This window comes from Anser brachyrhynchus (assembly GCF_964034855.1).
Source record: "Anser brachyrhynchus genome assembly, chromosome: 6".
In the NCBI taxonomy this organism is placed as follows: domain Eukaryota; kingdom Metazoa; phylum Chordata; class Aves; order Anseriformes; family Anatidae; genus Anser; species Anser brachyrhynchus.
Window position 1 is genome coordinate 37,593,097 of NC_137700.1, and position 21,567 is coordinate 37,614,663.

Below are 21,567 nucleotides of genomic sequence, written 5' to 3' on the forward strand. Positions count from 1 at the left end.
GCTTTATTCCCTCCACCCTCACCTTTCATTTCTTTAACTGCAGTTGATAGGACAAGAAAGAGCTCCCCTGTTGAGGCTTCGATTTTTATGAGCTTAGGGTCACACCAACCATGTCCATGAACTTCTGCATCTCCCTCTCAACAAGTAATTCTTCTCCACTACTCCAGGTAGCACTTTCCTGCTCCATCTGTGCTGTGAACAACCTGGTATTGCAGTGCCTCCAGGAATGGGGACTGCTTCTCAAACTATTGCCTAAAGGAAGTATGGTATCCATTAATTTGGATTCAGCTCCGTGTGATACTGCTCTGTGGTCAAACGTCTGAGAATTATAGATGAGCTAGTTCAGATTCCTACATATATTTATATATGTAAATACAGAGAGAAAATTTAATTTCTTCCAGATAGTTTTATATTTAAGTAACTTTGGTAACTTTGGTTTCACCATTTTTTCCTAGAAAATACTGAGTCCTAAGAAGCTTTTATAATCCTTCCATAGGGAATTTGAATAACTCCAGGCTCTGCAAAAACTGGGATTGACTATTTCACGTTAAAGTGAACACTACTGCTCTGCAAAGCATGGCATGAATGAGCCACCTGGAGCTTTAAGGGACCGAGGCAGTATGAACTTTCCCAAGCACAAAACGCAAACTCTCAGTTAATAAAAGATTGACCCTCTTTCCATTCATTCTTTCCCATTTCCCTATGTTTGAAAAATGATGTACAAGCATTTGAGTAGATAAACTTCTAAGAAATATCAATAGGAGTATAACATTAAGAACATTTATAACGATGTCATTAAAACACAACAAGACATCAGCCAGTATAGTATTGACTAAACACTAACCGAGCCTGTAGGAAATTATGAAAGTACAATTAAACACAAGGCTGAGCTTCAGCCAGGAGAGCTCTGCAGCCACCAACACTACAAGTCACTCAGGGACCTTACAGGTGGCAAAGGAAGCGTGAACAATGCCAGGAAGCCCCACAGCACATTCCAGAAGCAAGCTGGGGCCTTCCTGTAGCATGTGAAATCCATTCCTTTCATGGGTCTCCTTCAGGCCCTCTTCCTACTTCAGACAGCATTCCTTTCACTCTAAAACATAGCTGAGTCCTCATTTGACACTTTCTTTCTCAAAAGCCATCTTTTTTCCAACAGTCCCTGAACTGAGAGGCCTCAAGGGCCAAAGCAGCTCCTCCAGGCACAGTGAGCAGCCTGAGCTGTGCATCCCAGCCCCATGCCCTCTAACTAAAGGAGAAGCAAGCAGCTGGAACCCAGCTGCCCACAGACTACAGATTTGTGTAGTTATTCAGTTGGTCGTGTTTTATTATGGTGTTGACGAAGAGAAGCTGAGTAATTATGATAAAAACCTAACTCAAATCTTTTCCACCAGCTCTTAAGTTAAATGGGACAGTTCCTACCTCATTCTGAACAAGTATTCAGCAAAACTTATCGTGCAGCAGGACATTTGCTGATTCTCCTGTATCACTCACTGATAGGAACATACAAACTAAATGGCTACTTCAGATAAAGATGGAAGCACTGTGCTCTACATTAGTATCAGAAGTGATGTTTTAGGAAAAAAAATTAAAACTTTGTTATTTAAAGAAATAAACCCAACTAGCATGGACGATAGCAGTGTGATACACATGCATGCAGCTGGTATCCATTTGGTTATTCCCAGAGGTGGAGATTAGGGAATGTCAGCTCTGCAAAGATATGTGCTAATAGCCAAAAAATAAAATAAAATTAAAAAATAGCTAAGGTGACAAAGCTTTCTAGGTGAAAAGTTTACTGAGGTCTCATGTTTTTTCTTTCCTTGAGTCTGCTTATGTCCTTCTCCTACGGAAGGATAGGACCAAGGGGTTTCCAGGCCTAGCCTCGTTCATTTGCACAGATTTTCTTTCACGTTTTAGCTGATGTCTTTAGGAGAATGAGCTGGTGAACTCTGTAATACTGCAACAAAACACACAGCAGCCATGTCCCAACATCTGGGGGAATTCCACGTGTAATTGGTATATATTTCAGGCATGTTTGCTCTCAGTTCATTACTTAGAGTAACCATGTAGTAGACCCCTAAATGCCACCTATACAACACTAAAAACAAGAGCCTTCCCAGCTAAGACAAGCCCTTAAATGCACTGCTACCCAGACCCACATATTTCTTTCTAATGTGCCATTCCTAATGAGTTGCTTCTTGGGAATTACCCTACTTCTGGAGCTCTGACACTATTCTGGACTCCAGCACACCAACTGAAGAGATCAACGTCCATCAGTTTTGGACTTCACAGAGAAGCCAGCTATTAAAGCCATTTTATAGCTTAGCTATAAACTATAATCTGAAATAAACAAATTTTCCCTATCTTTCCAGGAACATTTCCAAGGATAAGGCAAACTATAAAGTGCATGCAAAGTTCACTCAGTGCATGGAGTTTCAAGGCTGCACCGTAAGTAGTTCGGGTCTGGGGCAGGGCGGGTTGCTTTTACCTTGTCAGGTAAATGGCTTCCTAATACACAACAGTATGGAGGGGAATAGTAGCACATACAGGTGTCATTATGCTGCTTCTAAAGTAGCTGGTATACAACGTATTAGCAGAGTAACCCTTCCAGAACAAAAATCACTCTGAACTTCAGTTATGCCTTTAGTAGATCTTGCAGTAGATTTATTTTTTTTTTTAAGTAGACTTCATTAGTTTACTTTTTTAAAGCAGATTTTTAGTAGATTTTGCAGCGCCATGATCTCAGCTGGAGCCAGGCAAAGCTCACTCACATATGTGGCAGTCAGAGGTACAGGTGGCAGAGAAGACAGACCAGGGCCCTTTTCACCATGAGAAAAATCAGCACCAGTAAGCTAGATAGGCTTGCTAATCAAGCCGGTTAGCAAATCCTAGCTGCTTCTTTTTCTCCTGTTCTAGATGTTTGGAATTGGGATATTCGCGTTACTCCTGCTCAGCACAGCTGAAGGTAAGCATATGGAGTTATTGTTTATAAAGTCTTTCTGTGATGCTGGGTTTTGTGAGATTTTATTCTGCACTGTGGTGATTCCATGCTTACTGATTGAGGTTACACGGTCCACTTTCCTATACAAGGATGGTGAATTGAGCACGTGTCTGTGTGTTTTCTTTTCTCCACTCTGGAAAACCCACCCTAGGAGCATGAAAGAAGTGCTGGTGTCTTCTATCTCAAAGGAAAGCTTTCCTTTCTCTACCAAGCTACATTGTTAAGAAATGATTTGTTGTACTCTTCTTTAGTGATGTCAGTGGGGAAAAAAGCAAAGCAGTTCAATGGGTGCACAGCTTTATATTCGGCAGAAGTCACCGTCTTATTTCTGATTTCTCACATAGTTAGCTGCTCAGCACAGTCTCCGGTTACTGCTGATTATTTGCATTAGCTTGGTTTGGTATTAGGAGAAACTCATCAGCTGTCTTTGCACTAGGCAAAATGCAGTTGAGGAAAGATACCCAAGATATGGTATAGGATGCCCCCAGGAGAACCCCACGGAATACTTTTTATATGAGCAATAGGGTGACTTCTTTTCTTGGGATAAACCATAGCCTTTGAGAGCTAAGACAGGACAAGTGCTGGTCTTTGCTTTATGTAAACTGTAGGATTTTCAACAGACCAAGAGACCTCTAGAGAAAAGAGGTTATATGTTATGATTAGTCTGCTCTTCTGTACTCATTCACAAATTCATGATCTGATCTACATGTTACAGGAAAAGAAGTTTGCTATGAAAGGCTGGGATGTTTCACAGATGATATACCATGGTCTGGGACTCTGGAAAGACCAATCCATAAGTTACCCTGGGATCCAGAAAAGATAAACGTCCAGTTCCTCCTGTACACAAGAGGAAATCCTAATAACTTTCAAGTAAGAACCACTGTGCTTTAAGTGTTCGTAAATGACATGAATAAAGGAGTAAATAAACACAGAGTTCAACTAACAGTGTTCCTGAAAAGTGTTAGAAATAGCCTTTTTTTCCCCCCCCCCTCAAGAGGGAAACTCTTCCAGCTGCTTGGCAAGCTCTCTGGGCAAAATTTTCATATTTTTTTTTTCCTACAGCAAAATAGCCCTACCAGCCCTCACAAAGCAGTGCACATTTTCTATATGCCCACTGAGAACTACTGCAAAACAATATATTTTTTTAATGTTGGGTGATTTATTTTTTTTCTCCACAGATAAGATGAAAACATACTTAAAATAAAGTTTTAGCTGCTCTGAGATGTGTATCAGAGCTTGCTCTGAGGGGAGATACAGACCTTAAGCCCTAGTCATGTGAACACTTGCAGATGAGCTTAACAAAACTTTTAAACACCTATACAGAGGAACACAGTTTAGCTCTTCACAATTTTGATAATTGTTTTTTACAGAAAAGAGATTTAGAACCTTATTTATGTAATATCTACAACAGGTGATCTCTGCAGTTGAAGCCGCAACAATTGGGCGCTCTAATTTTAGTACAAGCAGGATGACAAGATTTATTGTACATGGATTTATAGATAACGGGGAAGAAAGCTGGCTGTCAGATCTGTGCAAGGTATGTACTGCAGGGAAATCCTGTCCCTGGGAAGTTTCTTAGTTTGCATTTAATAATACATTCCTATATATTGTCTGCTTTCTCTATTTCTAATCATTTTCTTTAGTACTACTTGTAGCAATAAGAAGGGTTAAAAAAAAAGGCCATATTTTTTCAAATTGTTAGCAACTTAGACTTGCAGCTCTGCACCTTAAGGAAAAACATTAGGTAAAATGCATGAAATCCTTCAGTTTACTGAAGTGAGTGACAGTGGGATTTGGCTCAGTAAGTGTCTTTTTTCTTGGTTAAAACCAAGACAAACCCTGGAGCAAGATGTTTCTTAGGGAAGAAGGAGATTCCAGAAACAACCCCAGAACAGACTTGTAACTATTGCTTCTTTTTTCCCTAGACAAGAGAGAAGGTTTGTAGGTGTGGAAAGTCCATCACAAAGGCATGGACTGCCACTTGGGCGTTGGGGACATGGACTGGCCACTAACAGGAGCAGTAGGGCTGTAGAAGTGTGCAGCCAGAAGGGACCTCAAGGGAATCATTGTGAACCAAGCCCTCAATCTAGGGCTTGCTATGAACACCGAATGAAGTACAAAGCACTCTTTGTACTCTATTGATTTTTACACTGATTCTCCACTTTCTCAAGTTATTTCTTAACCCCATTAACATAGGGCTAACACAGTTGCAATTCCAGCTTGTGGTCTTCTCAAAACCTCTAAACATTGCTTTCGACTGCAGCTGCTAATGAAAGCTACTAGTCTTAGAGCACACAGAGCAAAATACCAGTTGATGGCATATGACGCTATTTGGATAAGGTTTTTCAACTAGGCATTCACACCACTCCAGTTTTGTGGAAATTATATATATTCTTATTTTACATAAGAGAACACTATGAGGAATAAAGTTAAAGTCCACTAAAATCAAAGTATCTCACACTTACTGCATCTGCGTTACCTGTTTTTGTTACCAGCTCAAAAGAAATTATATTTGACAGGTTTTCTAGATGAAACATATCTACGTTGATTAATACTTTGTGAACATCTGGGAATGACTGTTGGATTTATTAGTTAATAATTTGTCCAAAGTATCAGAAGCAGTTTGATCTTCTGTAGCTCTCAGTCTCTCATTTTACACTCTTGGAGATTTTTTTTTTTTTTCCTAGAACCTCACAATCAAGAGGACAGCTCACATTTTAAAAGCTCCAACTGGTCCCTCAAATCGTTTTGGATAATTTTCATTAGGACTTTGAGACATGAGATAACTTTTTAAATTCTTTCCCTACTCTGGTGGTCTATGCTTTTATCACAATACTCCAATTGATTTAAAAAAAATAATAGAAGTCAGTCTCAACGAATCTTGTTTAGTAAAGAGTAGATCTAGAGGGACTGTGAATATATCAACCCTAGTATGTGTATCTGTTATCTGTCCTTCTCAATAGAGCTATTAGTTATCTGCACATTTACGTTTTACCGTTTCTAATATAGTCACAGACTGCTGTTGCTTTTTTCTGTTCTTTGCTAGTTGTACCTTGATTTGTATGCTTCTGTATGCCTGAATGTAGTGCAAAGGAGAGTAAATATACTAAATCTACTAAAGCAAACTACACTTAACCAAACAATCCAGCTCAGAGGAGAAAAGCAAAGCTTCAGATTCTATGGCAGACAATGAAGCATCTGCCCATATAAGCACCTTCCAAAATAAAGCCCAAATGAATATTCAGTGACAGCAGTGACTTATGCAACCTCTTATTAGAATGCACACTTTTATGAATCCGTATCAGGAAAACACAGAATTTTGTGTTACTAAAATTAAACTGAATTCAAATTAAAGAAGTACTTTTAAATAAATTAAGTGCACGTGTAGAGCACTTTAGTGTTATATACAAAGTCTGATTGAAATTAAGTGTCAGGACTTGTACTGTTTTGCCCTCTGCACAAAATACTGCTGTGGGTATTTAAAATGATGGAGTGGCCATTACTGCAACAGACCACCCCATTTTGGGCTCACACAATAATGTGTCCAGACATGGCAACAGATATACACTAAGGTTTTGGTTCTTGGAATGTTCTCAAACAAATTCATGCAGCATTTATTAGTTTGGCTGTAATAAGCATTGTGAATCCAGTACAGGTTGTATATACTGTTGAACTGTGTGTTTTTTGCTTTTGTTTTACAAAACAGAGGATGCTTACAGTGGAAGATGTGAACTGCATCTGTGTAGACTGGAGCAAAGGCTCAAAATGTCAGTACACCCAGGCATCGAACAACGTCCGTGTTGTAGGAGCTGAAATAGCTTATTTTATAAATGTGCTTATGGTAAGAATTTCACGTTTACATGTATACAGTTATAATGCTGATTTGGGGAAAAAAAGTGATTCAGGAACTTTCATGAATGTGAATGTCATCAGTAAAAGCATTTTCTTCTACTCAGTGATTATTTTAGAAGTTCTGCTGGAAACAGATTTATGTTTTAGACAGAGAACTATGTGATAACAGCAAGGTTAGTAAACTTACAGGTATCAAGATCTTCAAGACATCCCCATGCTACAGCTGAGTAGTTGTCCCATAGGCATTAACAGATGTAAAGAGCTGCATAGTTTTAAATATGCAGAAATAATGGACACAGTAAACTGCCTTTTCATGGGGACAAAAATGTATAAAATAGCTCTTAAGAATGACTGAAAAACAAACAGCGACTGGAGAGCAACTGCTCTCAGGTGACCAGAAGTGCCTGGGACCTTCCCAGCTGCCTCCAGGGAAAGCCAACATGCAGTGCCTACATCTCCAGGAGGTGCCACATGCCCCCTTTCTCAGTCAACTTCATGTGGGAAGCGATGCTTGGTTTGAAGCCTTCTTTTTGTCTAAGTGCTTTCAACATGAATTCCCCTTAAGAGAACTCTGAATTACTTGACAAGACAGTATGCCGGGGCCTGCAGGGCCCAAACCCAGCACTCACCCTCCACATCTGCATTCCAGCCGCTGAATTACTGTCTAAAAGGCTGAAGGCATCTCTTCTCTTGCATCATCTTCCAGCTACACACGGTGCCTGACCTGCCAGATGTAACTAGCCCTGGTTGAACCCTGCAAGCCAGATAAGCTTTCTGTGAGTCTTCAGTGGTCTAGGATGTAAAGAGGGTGTTGAGTCTCTCAAGACTCAGCGGCGGAGCTGTCTAGAGTTGTAAGAGCATCCAAATGAGGGCAGCAGCTGAATAAGGAGCTTTGGAAAAAAAATATGTTTTTGGATATAAGAACCTAAATTGGCAAAAAAATGTTGAGAGCCTATAGGATATGCTGAATACCCTTGCAGATTAGGCCCTGAATCTGTAGTCAAATTAAGAGCTGGCTTTCAACCCCTCTTTACTTTTTCCTGTTGTTGATAGAAAATGGAAGTAGTAAGGTATTATTTCTAATTGGTGTTTTCTCAGGAGCAATATGGATACTCTCCAGCCCAAGTTCATATAATTGGCCACAGCCTGGGAGCACACGTGGCAGGGGAGGCTGGCAGGAGGAGGCCAGGTGTTGGAAGAATAACTGGTAAGGCAGGGATCAAAGTCACAGCTCATACTAGAGATACCACTGCTTAACGGAACACTGCTGTTCATTTTTTCCTTCAGTCATATCTGACTGGAGGACATAGTTTAGTCAAGAGTAATTTGGGCAATATATAATTTATCTTGTCTCACAGCACAGGCTGGAGCTGCACCCTGGCATGCCTGGGGGGCAGTCAGCATGACGATTATCTTGTGTGCGTATATTTACACAGCAATGGGAAAGCTCCCTGCAGCTAACAGAGCCAGAACGCCCCCTGCAATAACATCAGTTGACTTCCTGATGCACATCAATGCATCTCTGCAGAGCTTGCTTTCTGGTGCCTCAGCCCAGCAGCGTCACTGCAGTGTGCCCAAAGCTCGCTCCAGTCCAGCTCCAGTCTGCAGCAGCGCTGGAGCCATGCTGTAACACAACAGCATTCTACTGTCACTGCTGGAAACGAGCTCACAATGATGAATGTACGCGCAGAGCCAACTTCAGCTGCTGAGGTTGTTTTTTTGCCGTTGTTTTTTGTTTTGTATTTTTGAAATAGTTTCTCCAACACTACTGCAATCATAGAATCACAGAATGGTTTGGGTTGGAAGGGAACTTAAAGACCATCTAATTCCAACCCCAGGGACACCTCCCACTAAATCAGGTTGCTCAAAGCCCCATCCAGCCTGGCCTTAAAGACTTAGACCAGGAGAATAATCCCTTCTTCCTTGTCCTGGCAGCTTTTCTCCTGCCTTTTTCACCTTTCATTTATCTCACCTTTTATGTAGAAGCACATCTGATACACAACATTACAGCCATTGCTTGCAGGTCATTCCAAAGCATACTAGAAGCAGCACAGCAGTGAGGACAATTATTTTGTACTGCAGTTTTGGTAACAAATACAATTTTCCAAAACATAATGGTCCAAATCTGATGTTTCAGAAGTAGTAGGCTGACCTTCTCAATATCACCCACAATCACCGTGATCTATGACTATATAAACCTTTCACCTGTAGAACACGTTTACAGTAATGAAGTTCTGGGTTTTACTCTGTTTTTGTTGTTGTTTTGTGTTTTTTTTTTTTGCTGTTGTTGTTTTGTTTGGTGGGGTTTTTGTTGTTTTTCATTTATTTCCAGCAAGCTTTCTAAAGTTTAATTTCTTATGTAACTTGATACACTAAATCTCTTGTCTCAGGAGCAAAAGTTGAGTTACATGGGAACATATCATCTGCCCAGATTTAATGGAACTTACTAAGAAATTGTAGATTTCACTTGAATTCCCTTCTTCTTTCAGCATTCATCTGCTTATTTAGCTATATAATTTCACAGAATCACTTGCATGAGCTGACTTTTGGTCATCAAGGCATATTTTCCACTACTGAATTCAAAAGTTATGTAGATTTGCTTGCAGAGGTGGGCTAACTAGTTGCTGGCATCTGCTCTGTATGACCTTCATGTGGGGCTTTTGTAACTTGAGCTCTGAAATGTTTTCAGGATCAGACCCTCATGTTGAGTTGTGTGTGCTTCTATATCTAATGACTTCCTCTACAGATAGGCCTTTAGATGTTGAATTTCTTATTAAAAATGCCACTCTGGAAATTTCAACTTGTATCAGCTGTCTGTCTGTCTAGGGATGCCCTGAATGCTCTGGTTTGGGTGACAGTAGATGTTGCTATATATAATTCACTGGATTTCTACCTTCCAGCAGCCCTCTGGTTTAGTCTCTTTTCAGTACATAGCAGCACATTTTCTACCAGTTCCTCCACCTGCCTCGTCTTGTGGCAGAGGCTCTCTCTCCGTCTAAAGGCGGCTCAGCATCATTAATGCCTGTACACTCACGTTCCACAGAGCCTTCCTGTTTCTTGTCACTGAAAGAACATCTCATTCACTGCATTTTCCAACTAACTTGCCAATTCTTCCCTCCTCTCTAGAAAATATACGTTAAATCTCTGGTGAGTCACAGCCCTAGGTAACTACCCACTTGCCTTGCCAAGTGTCATATAAAGATTTCCTTTTTCCACAGGATTGTATTAAAAAGTTATTAACCCAGACCTTTTCTGTTGTTACACTCCCTTAGGGATTTCAGGCTGGGTGAATCTTAGACTAGTAGTCTACAAAGTTCAGTCTAAAAGCAAAATCAAAAGCTGCTACCTAAGGAAAGCAAGAGATGCAAGTATAAAACCATAATATTTTGTAATCTGTGGGAGTACACAGGCTCCCAGAATTGCGGCAGCAATTTGAGAGGCAAATTGAGTAGTATTTCTGCTAGGATCAAAAGCAAAGATCATAACTTCAAAACTAGATGCCTTTTCAAAACCTGACTAGAGCCAGAAGTAGGCACATTGATTTCAGTGATTCCAAGCACATGGCAGTAATGCTTTCAGTATCAATTCCTGTCTGAGTATGCTCAGACGAGGTACTCAAGAAACCACACAGATGGGCACTATGGGATGTGGACACAGCAACCTTGATTTGAGCAACACTAAATTCCCTCAAAATAATAACCAACCTCCAGGTGCTAGGATCCATTATTGAAATAAGTCACCAAAATTCAACAGATTTCTCACAAGTAACCTTCTCTCCTACCTAGAATTCAACACTAAGCCATTCGGTAAGAGCGCACATGTCATCGCTTTATTAACGTGTATGCTACTTAGATATAAGGAGGCACAGACGGCGATATATGAGACATTAATTATAAACAATCATACTGTTACATAAAATGACACATTTAGTTGTCTTCAACTGCACATGACACTAACCTTTTTCTTTCAGGACTGGATCCTGCTCAACCTTATTTTCAGGACACTCCAATTGAAGTCAGACTGGATAAATCTGATGCAGAGTTTGTTGATGTTATACACACAGATTCAGCTCCCACTATCCCCTACTTAGGTGAGTGTTCAGCTTTACTGTATTGGTACCTAACTATTTTTGCTGTGTGGCACTTGAATGTCCTAATTATTCACCAAGACTCAAGTATGTTGGGTGGTTCTTAGACAATTTAAAAAAAAAAAAACACAGTTCTGGTCACTGAGACTTCATATTCTCAAATACCACAGATAAACCTCAAGCCAACAGCTATAGATATGAGATGACATGAATTTAAAACGTACTTACCCTTGCTTTAAATGCTTCAGGTTTTGGAATAGGCCCAGCAATAGGACATCTTGATTTTTATCCAAATGGAGGAGAGGAAATGCCAGGATGTGGGAAGAATCCTGTTTCACAGATTGTAGATCTTGATGGCATCTGGGAAGGTAAGTAGGTTGATTACACTACAAATTTAGAGGAAGGTCAACCTCAAAATGTAATGACTGAGCTATTCTTCATTCAGGTGTTTTGTGTTACCTTTAGTGGGCCCACCAGCAATGGCAGCTACAGAGTGCAGTGAAACTGCTAGCATGCTCAAACAAAACACTTTCCAGTAATTATTCCCATATATGGATCAGAAAAGAAACAGAACAAAGGCCTTGGTCTGGAAACCTTCTCTAAAGTAGCTAATAGCACAAACAAATATTACTTAAGCTGTGCCAAAATCTTTGAAGAGTTTATAATGACACATTTAACTTTGGTGGAATAGGGCAACAATACATCTACTTCTGCTATGGGATCTTCAGCTGCAAGTCTTCTGACATAAGCAACACATTTAATTTTATTTTCTTTCTTTTTAAAGCTACCCATCACAAATCTGGATTGCATTGAAGCAATATAATTTGTCTATTTTTTAGTCAGCTAAAAAAAGATTGGTAAGAGGCTGCTCAATAATTTTTTCTTTGTTGTTTTGCATAGTTTCAATAAATGCTCTAATTATTTTTTAAACATCCATATAATATTATAAACTTACATTGCACATAACAGAACATTTAAAAAAAAAAAAAGTTTTCTCCTCTAAAGACTTCAGTATACAATTTGAGCTCTTTCTTACACTACTGCAAGCACCTTATAGTCTGGGAATCCATTAATTTCTATGTGATAACCAGCCTTTTTATCTAGGTTTTAATCAATGCAGCTGGAAGCACTACTCCCCCTCCCTCCCAAGTAAACTTATTATCAATAATGGGGAATTAAAGCACAAAGAAATAACAGTGTTGTATATCATCTTCTTTTTAATCTAAAGACAGGAAAATAAATGAAATATAAAGGAAAATAATATATTCATTATTTTAATTTTAAGAGTCTTCCTCCCTTAAACACTTTCCGAATAACAATAATTTTGTTTTGAAGTCCTCAGCTGGAATAAATCAGCATTGCCCAGTTCAAACCGAATACTTGGCATTCAGTTTTCTTTTGTTATGATAATGCAGCTATTGCCTATAAAAGACTGGTTGGTGCAGCTCTCCTTTCTATTGTGAAACTCGGTCAGATTACTTGACAAAGCGTTTTAGAGGGGAGGATTAGGGGTGGGCTGGCCTGCACAGTCAGTCTCCACAAAGCATTTCAAGTTTATATTTTATACCTGTTGACTCAATGACATTCCTCAGAGCATCAATTCATTGCAAAAGCAAGGTTCAAACCTCATGTTCACCATTCCAAGAGTAGTGGGGAGGCTTTTGAGTGAGAATAATAAATTCTGGTGTCACGGCAAGTGCTGTGTTGGTATCTTTTCCTGTTTGTTTACCAAAAATAAGAACTAACCCGAGAGCATTTTTTCACAGGAACTCGGGACTTTGTGGCTTGTAACCATTTGCGGAGTTACAAGTATTACTCGGACAGTATTATCTACCCTGATGGATTTCTGGGTTATTCTTGTACTTCATACGATGCTTTTCAAACAGTGAGTATTTTTCAGAGCCTCGGGATGGGCCATTTCAAAAGCAGTGACTCTTATCAATACATCTGAAATTTGAAATTCAATTTATTTTTGCTAGCTTGCACCCAAATGGGTGCCCATGTAAGAGAAGTGACAGACATCTTACAGTGTTATAGCTCATGAATGGGTCAAAGTAGGAAAAGGTAACAGCAAAACAGTGATATCCCTGGTACTTCGCTGCTGTGACAGCCCTAAGGTGCTACTGCAGCTGGTGGGGCTCCAGGCCCCAGGCCTACCCTGCAGTGTCAAATGGGAACAGGCAAGGAGAAGAGCCTGTCCCAGCAATCACAGCAGCAAGGAGAATCCCATAGTGTAGCAGATGAGCTTTCAAATGTAGCTTAAACATTTTTTCAGAACAATAAGAAGTAAAATAATACATAAAGGTCTGATGGGGTTAGTCCATGGTCAAAGTACTTTGGTGAACTAAGATAGCCTCAAGGACAGAGGACAATGCTTTACGGACCAAGGGCAGGAAACCCTTCCCTGTCTCAGACTGGGAGATAATGAACTACAGCCTAATTGTAGCAGGGAGGCAACAGGCTCATCATATCCCACAAGCAGCACAGACAGAAGGGAACGGAACAAGGAACAAGTATAAAAGGTATAAAATTGACCTTTATACGTTCTGAGCAGGTGATACAGATCACTCTGGGAGAAGGCAACTACATGCTTCTGTCACCAGGGTAAAAAGCTGCTTTCAAGACAAAAATGAGCTTTGTTTTCAATGCAAAAGACTTTCTTGACCCAACCTGAAGGTATGAGGAGACATCACTCTTTCTCACAAATTGCTGGGAAAGAAATCTTCTCCTCCTTCTCCCTGCTCCAGTTCAAGACTACTCAAGGACGTCACTTATGCAGCTTCAGAGAGCAAGATGGCATGAGAAAAAACATGGAGCCCTGAAAAATCAGTCTTGCAGAACTCTGGCTAGCTTATATGATCTTTCTGTAGTTACAGAAAGAGTTACTTAAAACTCGTTGCTGTGATTCATGACCAGTTAATAATAGCTTTTTTTTTTTTTTCTTGGCTGTCTGGGTAATTTTATTAACAGATATATTTATTTTCACTAGGAAAACTGTTTCCCATGCCCAAAAGAAGGATGCCCAAATATGGGTCACTTTGCAGATAAATTCAAAGCCAGATATAAAGATAGCAGTTTTGTGAAACTTTACCTGAATACTGGAGAAGTCAAGGATTTTGCTCGTGAGTTTTGATTGCTTCAGTTGCTACCTACTCCCTACTCCTTGTAAACATACTTTTCCCCCAATTTTACAGTTAATTTAAACAGATGAATAGACCTCATAGCAGTACAAATGGCTCTTCGGTCATTGTGCCTTTTCCTCTTCTGCTCCAATACTAATGCCCAGCTTTGTGCCCTCCAGCACAAGAAGGACGTTGGGCTATATAGCCAACTGGAAGTCACCGAGATGTTCAGTGGGCTACACTGCAAGGTGCATGGAGAAGGGATGATAGGCAAAGCACAGGAGTCATAGCAAGGGGAATTCTTACTAAATGTTATGAAAGTGTCTGTCACCATGGCAGTGGTTAAAGGCAGAAAGAGAGGCCTGGAGAAGCTGTGGAATCTCCAACTCTGGAGATAGTCAAAACTCAACTTGGCAATGAGCAACCTGACCAAAGCTGATCTTGCTTTGAGAAATTGATGGATTAGATAACTTCCTTTACAACCTAAGTTATAAGCTATCCTAAATGTCAGCTTTCATAAGACAGTTCTCCCTTCATGTTTGCAAGCAAGAATCGGAGGGAGAAGAAGTGCTTTGTCTAATTGCATGCTAAAGGAAATTTCCTACTCATAGAAATAATCACATTGGATATTTTTTTACACTCCTTTTATACTGCTTATACTTGGTATGGATCAGTGTTTTTTCCCAGTACTTCCTTCTTTCCAGCTTCACTGTATGTAAAAACATTTGGGGTCAAAATGCTCAGGTCTATGATGTGTTTGTCGTGTTATGAGCTAGGTTTGTCAGTTGGTTGCTTTCAGAAAGCCGTACAAATGTCTACCCATTTCTCCTGTTGATCTCATTAAGACATAACAACAGATCTGACTCACTGGTGTTTTGTTTGTGTTGCACGGTTATAACCCAATGAATAATGGTGAGCACCAACAGTCCTGCATGACAGCATTGTATTAACTTTGCCCAGTCCAGGCAGCCTGGGATGTAGCCTTAAGCTAAAAGTGCAAGGCAGTGATAATTTTTTATTTTATTTTACTTTTGCTTTCAACTACATTACACAGAAAAGAAAAAGAAAAAAAATGATATTTTGGAAATTGTTTCTCTCTGGGTATGATCTAACTCACTGTATTTCTTCTGTGTAGTTTGGAGGTACAAAGTAACCGTGACACTCTCTGGAAACAGGAAAGTAACAGGATATGCAAATATTGCCCTGTATGGGAATGATGGGAACACAAGGCAGCATCAGATTCTCAAGTGAGTTCAATATTCAATAGAAAAGAAACTTCTCTTCTAGAATGCATAATTCATATGTCTAATAATATTTCTGTTTAAGTTAGTCCAATTTTGCAGAGCAAATTCTACTTCCAGGTACAGCTTCTTGATGCAAATGCAGAGACAATTCACTCATTCTGGATTTACTTTAGAGGGGAAAAGTTTAGAATGCAGAATTTTAAAATCTTAGAAATTTAAAACATTAGAATTTGGTGCAGTCTCAAACTGCTGCCAGTTAGAGCTCGCTCTCTTGATGCAACATGAAATTAGGAGCCAGATTATGAACTATGGTGACCCAAGAGCAGATGCACATTTTACTTAGTCACACTGCTGTAAGTTTGAGGATCTCTGGTAGAGAGCCAGTCAGAGCAGCTGGTGGATAATCCTTTTGGCCTTCCCAAACAAATCCAGCTTCTGTATCAAATAAATCAATTAACATTAAATAAGATTATTTTTTTAATGTGCAAAACATGGTATAAACCCTGCCTACATAAGCAACAGGGAGCAGCTCTGCCTACTCCATAGGGATTGTCCTCTAACTGAGTCTTCACAGTGAGTTATGACTGCGCCATATCAAGCCTATCTGCCTTTGTTTCTTCTGACAAACAGTGATTTGGATGCATTACATTGGAAAATGGACTAACATATTACTAATTTTCCATTATACTGACATACTACTAACTTTCGATTGACTTGCCACCACAGACAATCAGTTGATGGGACTAGTAATTAATTAAATGCCACCCAGACTTGCATCCATAAAACTTTTTTTTTTATTATTTTTTCCACAGGGGAACCCTCCAACCAGACAACACTTATACAGCCTTCATTGATGCAGAAGTTAATATCAGAACAGTTACAAAGGTTAAATTTCTTTGGAACAACAACGTGGCAAATCCGACTTTCCCTAAACTAGGAGCCGCCACTATCACAGTACAATCTGGAGAAAGTGGAGAAGAGTAAGTATACCCATTGTAAAAATCCTGAAAGTTACTTTGAAGGGTAAGTGACAAAAGTATATGTGGGGCAAAAATGTTTCCACAAGAAAAGGTGTTTAAAGCATTAAAAGAAATAGACTCTAAACAACACTTTTAATTTCCTCCCTTTCAAGATACTGTTCATACATAATTTCGTTCACTACTACTTCAACTCTCTAGCTTAAATAACTTCAAAGAAAAAATTTAAATATTTCCAGGCTTCAGAAGGGAAAATTTCCTGCTTAACTCTTTGGGTGAGAAAGATTAGCACTGGCTTGGATTATCAGCATCATTCTTGCCAAGTTCCTACTTGCTGTCTGCAAGAAATGGTTATCTGTGTCTGAGCTTGCATTAGGATGCCTGATTCACTGCCAGTGGGAATCAGCAGAAGATTTCCATTGATATTGATGGTCCCTGAGATCACATTTGACAAGACAGAGTGGCAATAATAGGCCTACCATTCCAGAGACTAATACTTGGAAACTGTACTTAAATGGCTAAATATAAAGTCTATTGATATAGGCTAAAACTGATTTCTGTAGACTTTGTGGAGTACAGTGTGGATGCTCAGATTAAAGAAGTATGTTTTACTGATCCTATTTTAACCATCTGATTGGACTTTTTAGAACACAACCCCTCATTTGCTTGATCATTTATGTTATTTGATCCAGCCTATGACTGGATGTCTAGAAGAGGGGGTACAGTATATGTTTTAGGCCCATATACAAGTTCCTGGTTAAAATGTAATCACTTAAAAGACAACATTGCAGATGGAAACAGTTTCAAGCAAAGGAAAATTATTACAGCCCCAAAGCATTACCTCTCAGCAGAGGTAGTCCAGTTGTAGTTCCTGTTCATCAAACCATATGCTGACAAAGCGTATTCAGTGAGCACATGCTCTTCTATGGACTCATACCCTTGCACACGGAGTTGAGATCATCTATCTAGTGATGGTAGCACACAAACTGGGAAAAAAAAGAAAGCTTTTCAGGTAGCATGGGTGTGTGTGGTGGTTTTACCCAGCTGGGCAGCTGAAGGCCACCACAGCCACTCTCTGACTCCCCCTCCTCAAAGGGAAAGGGGGAGAAAATACGATGGAAAGGGCTCAAGGGTTGAGATAAGGACAGGATTAATATAATTTATTACCTATTACTAACAAGGTAGAGCACTTCTTCCCCCCGAGCAGCTCAGGGGAACAGGGAATGGGGCTGTGGTCAGTCCCACAGGCAGCAGCTCTTCAAGAACTGCTCCCACATGGCTCCGTACCACGGGGTCCATCCCCCAGGAGCAAACTGCTCCAGCACGGGTCCCCCACGGGCGGCAGCTCCGGCCCGGGGCCTGCTCCTGCGGGGGCTCTCCATGGGCCGCAGCCTCCTCCAGGCCACATCCACCTGCTCCAGCGGGGGCTCCTCCACGGGCTGCAGCGTGGAGATCTGCTCCGTGTGGGACCCATGGGCTGCAGGGGGACAGCCTGCTCCACCAGGGGCCTCTCCACAGGCCGCAGGGGAACTGCTGCTGCGTGCCTGGAGCACCTCCTGCCTTCCTGCTGCACTGACCTGGGGGGCCCCAGGGCTGCTTCTCACTCTCCCAGCTGCTGTTGCACAGCAGTTGTTTCTCCTTTCTTCAATCTGCTCTCCCAGTGACCCAACTAGTGTCACCCACTGGCTTGGCTCTGGCTAGTGGCGGGTCCCTTTGGAGCTGGCTGAAACTGCTCCTTACCTAACATGGGGCAGCTTCTGGATTCTTCTCACAGAGGCCAACCCTGCAGCCTCCTGCTACCAAAACCTTGCCACGTAAACTCAACACAGTGTGTCAAACGACAAATCGGGTTGACATATTAAAACAAATCCGCTTGTATAATCTCAGTAAATCTCTTGACAGCTCAAGACATTCACATATTTTTGTTTCCTTCAGATTCCGTTTCTGTGGTTCTGAGACCGTGAGGGAGGAAGTTCTGCAAACTCTTACTGCTTGCTAACACCACCTATGGATGCCCAAAGCCTTGCTCTCAATAAAAGCTAGTCATGCATGAAAGACTGGAGTCTTCAGTCACTGCAGTTATGATGGAAGCTTTACATACCAAGTAATGAATTGCACCTTTTAGATGCAGACATGCAAGAAGAAACCTTCCTTGCCCTAGCATGCTAAAAATAAATAAAAATAAATAATAATAATTAAGGAATTTTAATGTGTAAGGGATGAGGAGGCTGCAGATGCACATTTTGTTATTTCTGGGTGGTCATGTGGGTTTTGTGTGGTTGGTTTTGTGTGTTTTTTGTTTGTTTGCTTGGTTGGTTTGTTGTGGGTTTGTTGTTGTTTGTTTTTGAGTCTGTGGATCTCTCCCTATGGACAACCTGCAAAATACAAAATTTTTACAGCATCTTTAGAAGTGAATGAGCCAATGCCCACTGGGAAAAAAAAATCCTCTGATTTCAGTGTGTTTCAAAATAATTTCAGACAAGGGGAAGAAAGGGGGCAGGTAACAGAATCTGGCACATGGCTTCTGGACAGTGCCATGAGAAAGCAGACATGCTTGTGAGAAGAAAGAGATGAGAGGATTAATGAAGCTGATGTTCTTACCCAAACTGTTCTTACCTAAACTTAGAATTGGCAAGAGATAAAAATGTGAACAGAGACAGGAGGGTGAGCAGTTTACAAAAGGATACAGAAGTTTTTAATTACCAGTAAGAAATGCAATAGTGAACGTGATGAAGAACTTGCTGAACTGATGCTAAACTAAGCTTAAACCACAGGATCCAGATAGAATTAATTTGAGAAATTTGCATATCAAATTTCAAATGTTACTGAAATTTCACTAAAATGCTTATAATCAGAACAATCATCAAATTATTCTGAAATTCCATCTGCTGACCCACAGTCTTGAGCAAAACTGCCAGATAATCAGTAGTCAAGTTACAAAACGGACAATGCAATGAGGGAGCCACTTCTTTCTCGTCTTTTTGATAAACGTTATCAGCAAAAGTGTAGTTAGCTCACAAATTAATTTTTGTCCCGAAGCAATCCTATCTCAGCTCCCTCATCCTGCTGCTGGAGAAACACACTGTTTCTCCTCTGCTCTCAGAGGAACCCCATCCTCAGTGGAAGAAAACACAGAACTGCTGAGGCCTGGAGACCCACCACTCCTTGGGACCCTTTCTCTTAAGGGGTTTCTCCTGATGTTCCCCAGGCTGGGGCCCTCTGCTCCTTCTGCCTTTCTGCATGATCTTTCCCCCAAAAAAAGGTCTAGTCCTGAGAGAACATCAGCCCCCTTGCAAGGCTTTGAATTCCCCTTTCGGTGGTGGAGGTTGAAAAGGGGAGGCTGTAAAGGGGAGAATAAGAAGAGTCAGCACTGAAGACTGGCAATTTATTGGCATTCTCAGAGCTGGAACCAGTTCCTTGTGTCAGAAACAAACCGTTCCTTGATTTTACCCAACTGAAAAGAATATCTGCCATCAACTTCAGTTTTAGTTGGAAATTTGCAGGCTTGATTTTATGTTTAAAAACATTGTAAATTACACCTGTGCTACATACCCAGATTAAAAGGCAATACCCAGTTGTGCTGCCCCAGGAGCACAGCACAAATCAAATTTTGACCTGGAGAATCATTGTTTCATAAGTCTCTGAAACCTTGCTCTAGAGAGGATAGTAGGGAATAAATGTATGAATTAGTAAAGGAGACATCCCTTGCAATGCTGTCATAGATGTGTGGTGTGTTAAAACGTTAAGACAATTTGTTGTCTAAATTCTCTCTCTAGAGAGGTAAGCAGATGTTTTTCACCCTGATGATGCTACTTGTGCTTTCCACTCATTACGTTGCTACCCCACCCCTGCAGCTCCTCATGGCAGCAGCAAGTGCACAGCTGAGAAGTTTGCTTTCGCTTTGTATGTTTTCTTCCCAGCCTGTGCCTTCCATAAGGGGTACAGGCTAACACTTATTTTGCCTCCAGTTTTTCCCATCTGTGGTCAGCCTTACAGAATAAAGGTGTAAGGCCTAACCATTTCAAAGATATGAATAGCTTGCCTTGTGCCAGGGCTTTGGTAAGTCCAGTTTTCAGTTGCTCCTACAAAGCCTTTCTCAGATCTCTGCATCTTCATGCATCTTCGGGAGACAGGATCTAGCCACAGGGCTCTGCACACTTTCACACATCACTCACGCAGTCCAAGGAGGAAGGAGCACACATCGCCGCTCCAGGGAGGCGAACTGTTACGGGGTTTGCCCAGAGCTCACATAGCCACAGACACCAGAGCCAGCACCCCATGCCAGGTTTCCGTGTCCCCTGCTTCCTTTAGCCATGGCTATTTGTCTCTTCTAGAATTTGGCTTCCTGATCTCAGTACCTCCTGCCGAGGAATCCTCAACAGGGTTATTAACTTCCTAACACTGCAAAAGAGTTTCTCCTTTGTCTTTTGTTCCTTTATCGTAGTATAAGCAGATTCTTGCCTACACAATTGTTTTGACAGTCATGATATTCTCTGCATTATCTTTTGCCATAGCCACTTCAGCAGCCCATGTAATTTTAACAAACACCTAACAGAATCAAGACGTTAAAGTTGACAATAGCATAATAAAAAATCTCCTTTTAATAATGAACTGGAGCTGCCGTCATCTTGTTTTAGCAAAGTAAAATCTCTCCCCCCTCCCGAACACTTTACAAAGCTATTACATAAAATGCAATGTTAAATGAACAACAAATTACTTTCCCTTTAGCTAGCTTTTAATGCTAATGGTGCTATTTATTCCTGACCTTTTCAAATATTAGATTTTTTAAATGACAACATAAAAAGAATTCTTGTTTGAAAACGCAAGCGACTTTAAACCACATGTTATTACTTGTAAGTATAGCATGCACATGCATCATTCATTTCAGTGTCCCATTTATGGCTAATTGGTATATATTTCAGTTGACATATATTGTTCTCCTGCAAACGTGTCAAATTCCTTAACGATGTCGGTGACAAAAGCATAGTGCTTGAGATATATAAATTACGCTCTTTACCATATAATCATTCTTATCTATTGGGAATGCTATTTGTGACAAATCGTGTTCAAAAATACATGCTAAATTGATTATTTTTTTAAACTTTAATATCACACCATTCATGGCAAGTCTTTGATTGAATCTTTAAAAGTAGAAATGTTTTGATTTTTATCTGCATCATTTTGCAGCTTTTGAAAAGCTCACTTTATTTATTAAAGGAAGAGTAGCACAGCACAGATCTTAAAATGTATCTTTTGTTATCAGCATAAGAAAACAAATGGGCTATAA

At 40.4% G+C, this 21,567-nt stretch overlaps 1 protein-coding gene across 1 annotated transcript; it reads left to right on the plus strand.

Annotated features, from left to right (window-relative positions):
• The first annotated feature begins 838 nt into the window (after positions 1–838).
• LOC308197339 (inactive pancreatic lipase-related protein 1-like) lies at positions 839–20,929 on the plus strand. The gene is made up of 12 exons (XM_080597632.1): positions 839–2,962; positions 3,714–3,868; positions 4,410–4,535; positions 6,705–6,839; positions 7,949–8,057; positions 10,821–10,940; positions 11,186–11,305; positions 12,704–12,822; positions 13,927–14,059; positions 15,195–15,306; positions 16,116–16,283; positions 18,216–20,929. The coding sequence occupies exons 1-12, from the start codon at positions 2,914–2,916 to the stop codon at positions 18,277–18,279; spliced, it is 1,410 nt and encodes a 469-aa protein (XP_080453758.1). The 5' UTR covers positions 839–2,913; the 3' UTR covers positions 18,280–20,929.
• Positions 20,930–21,567: the final 638 nt, after the last annotated feature.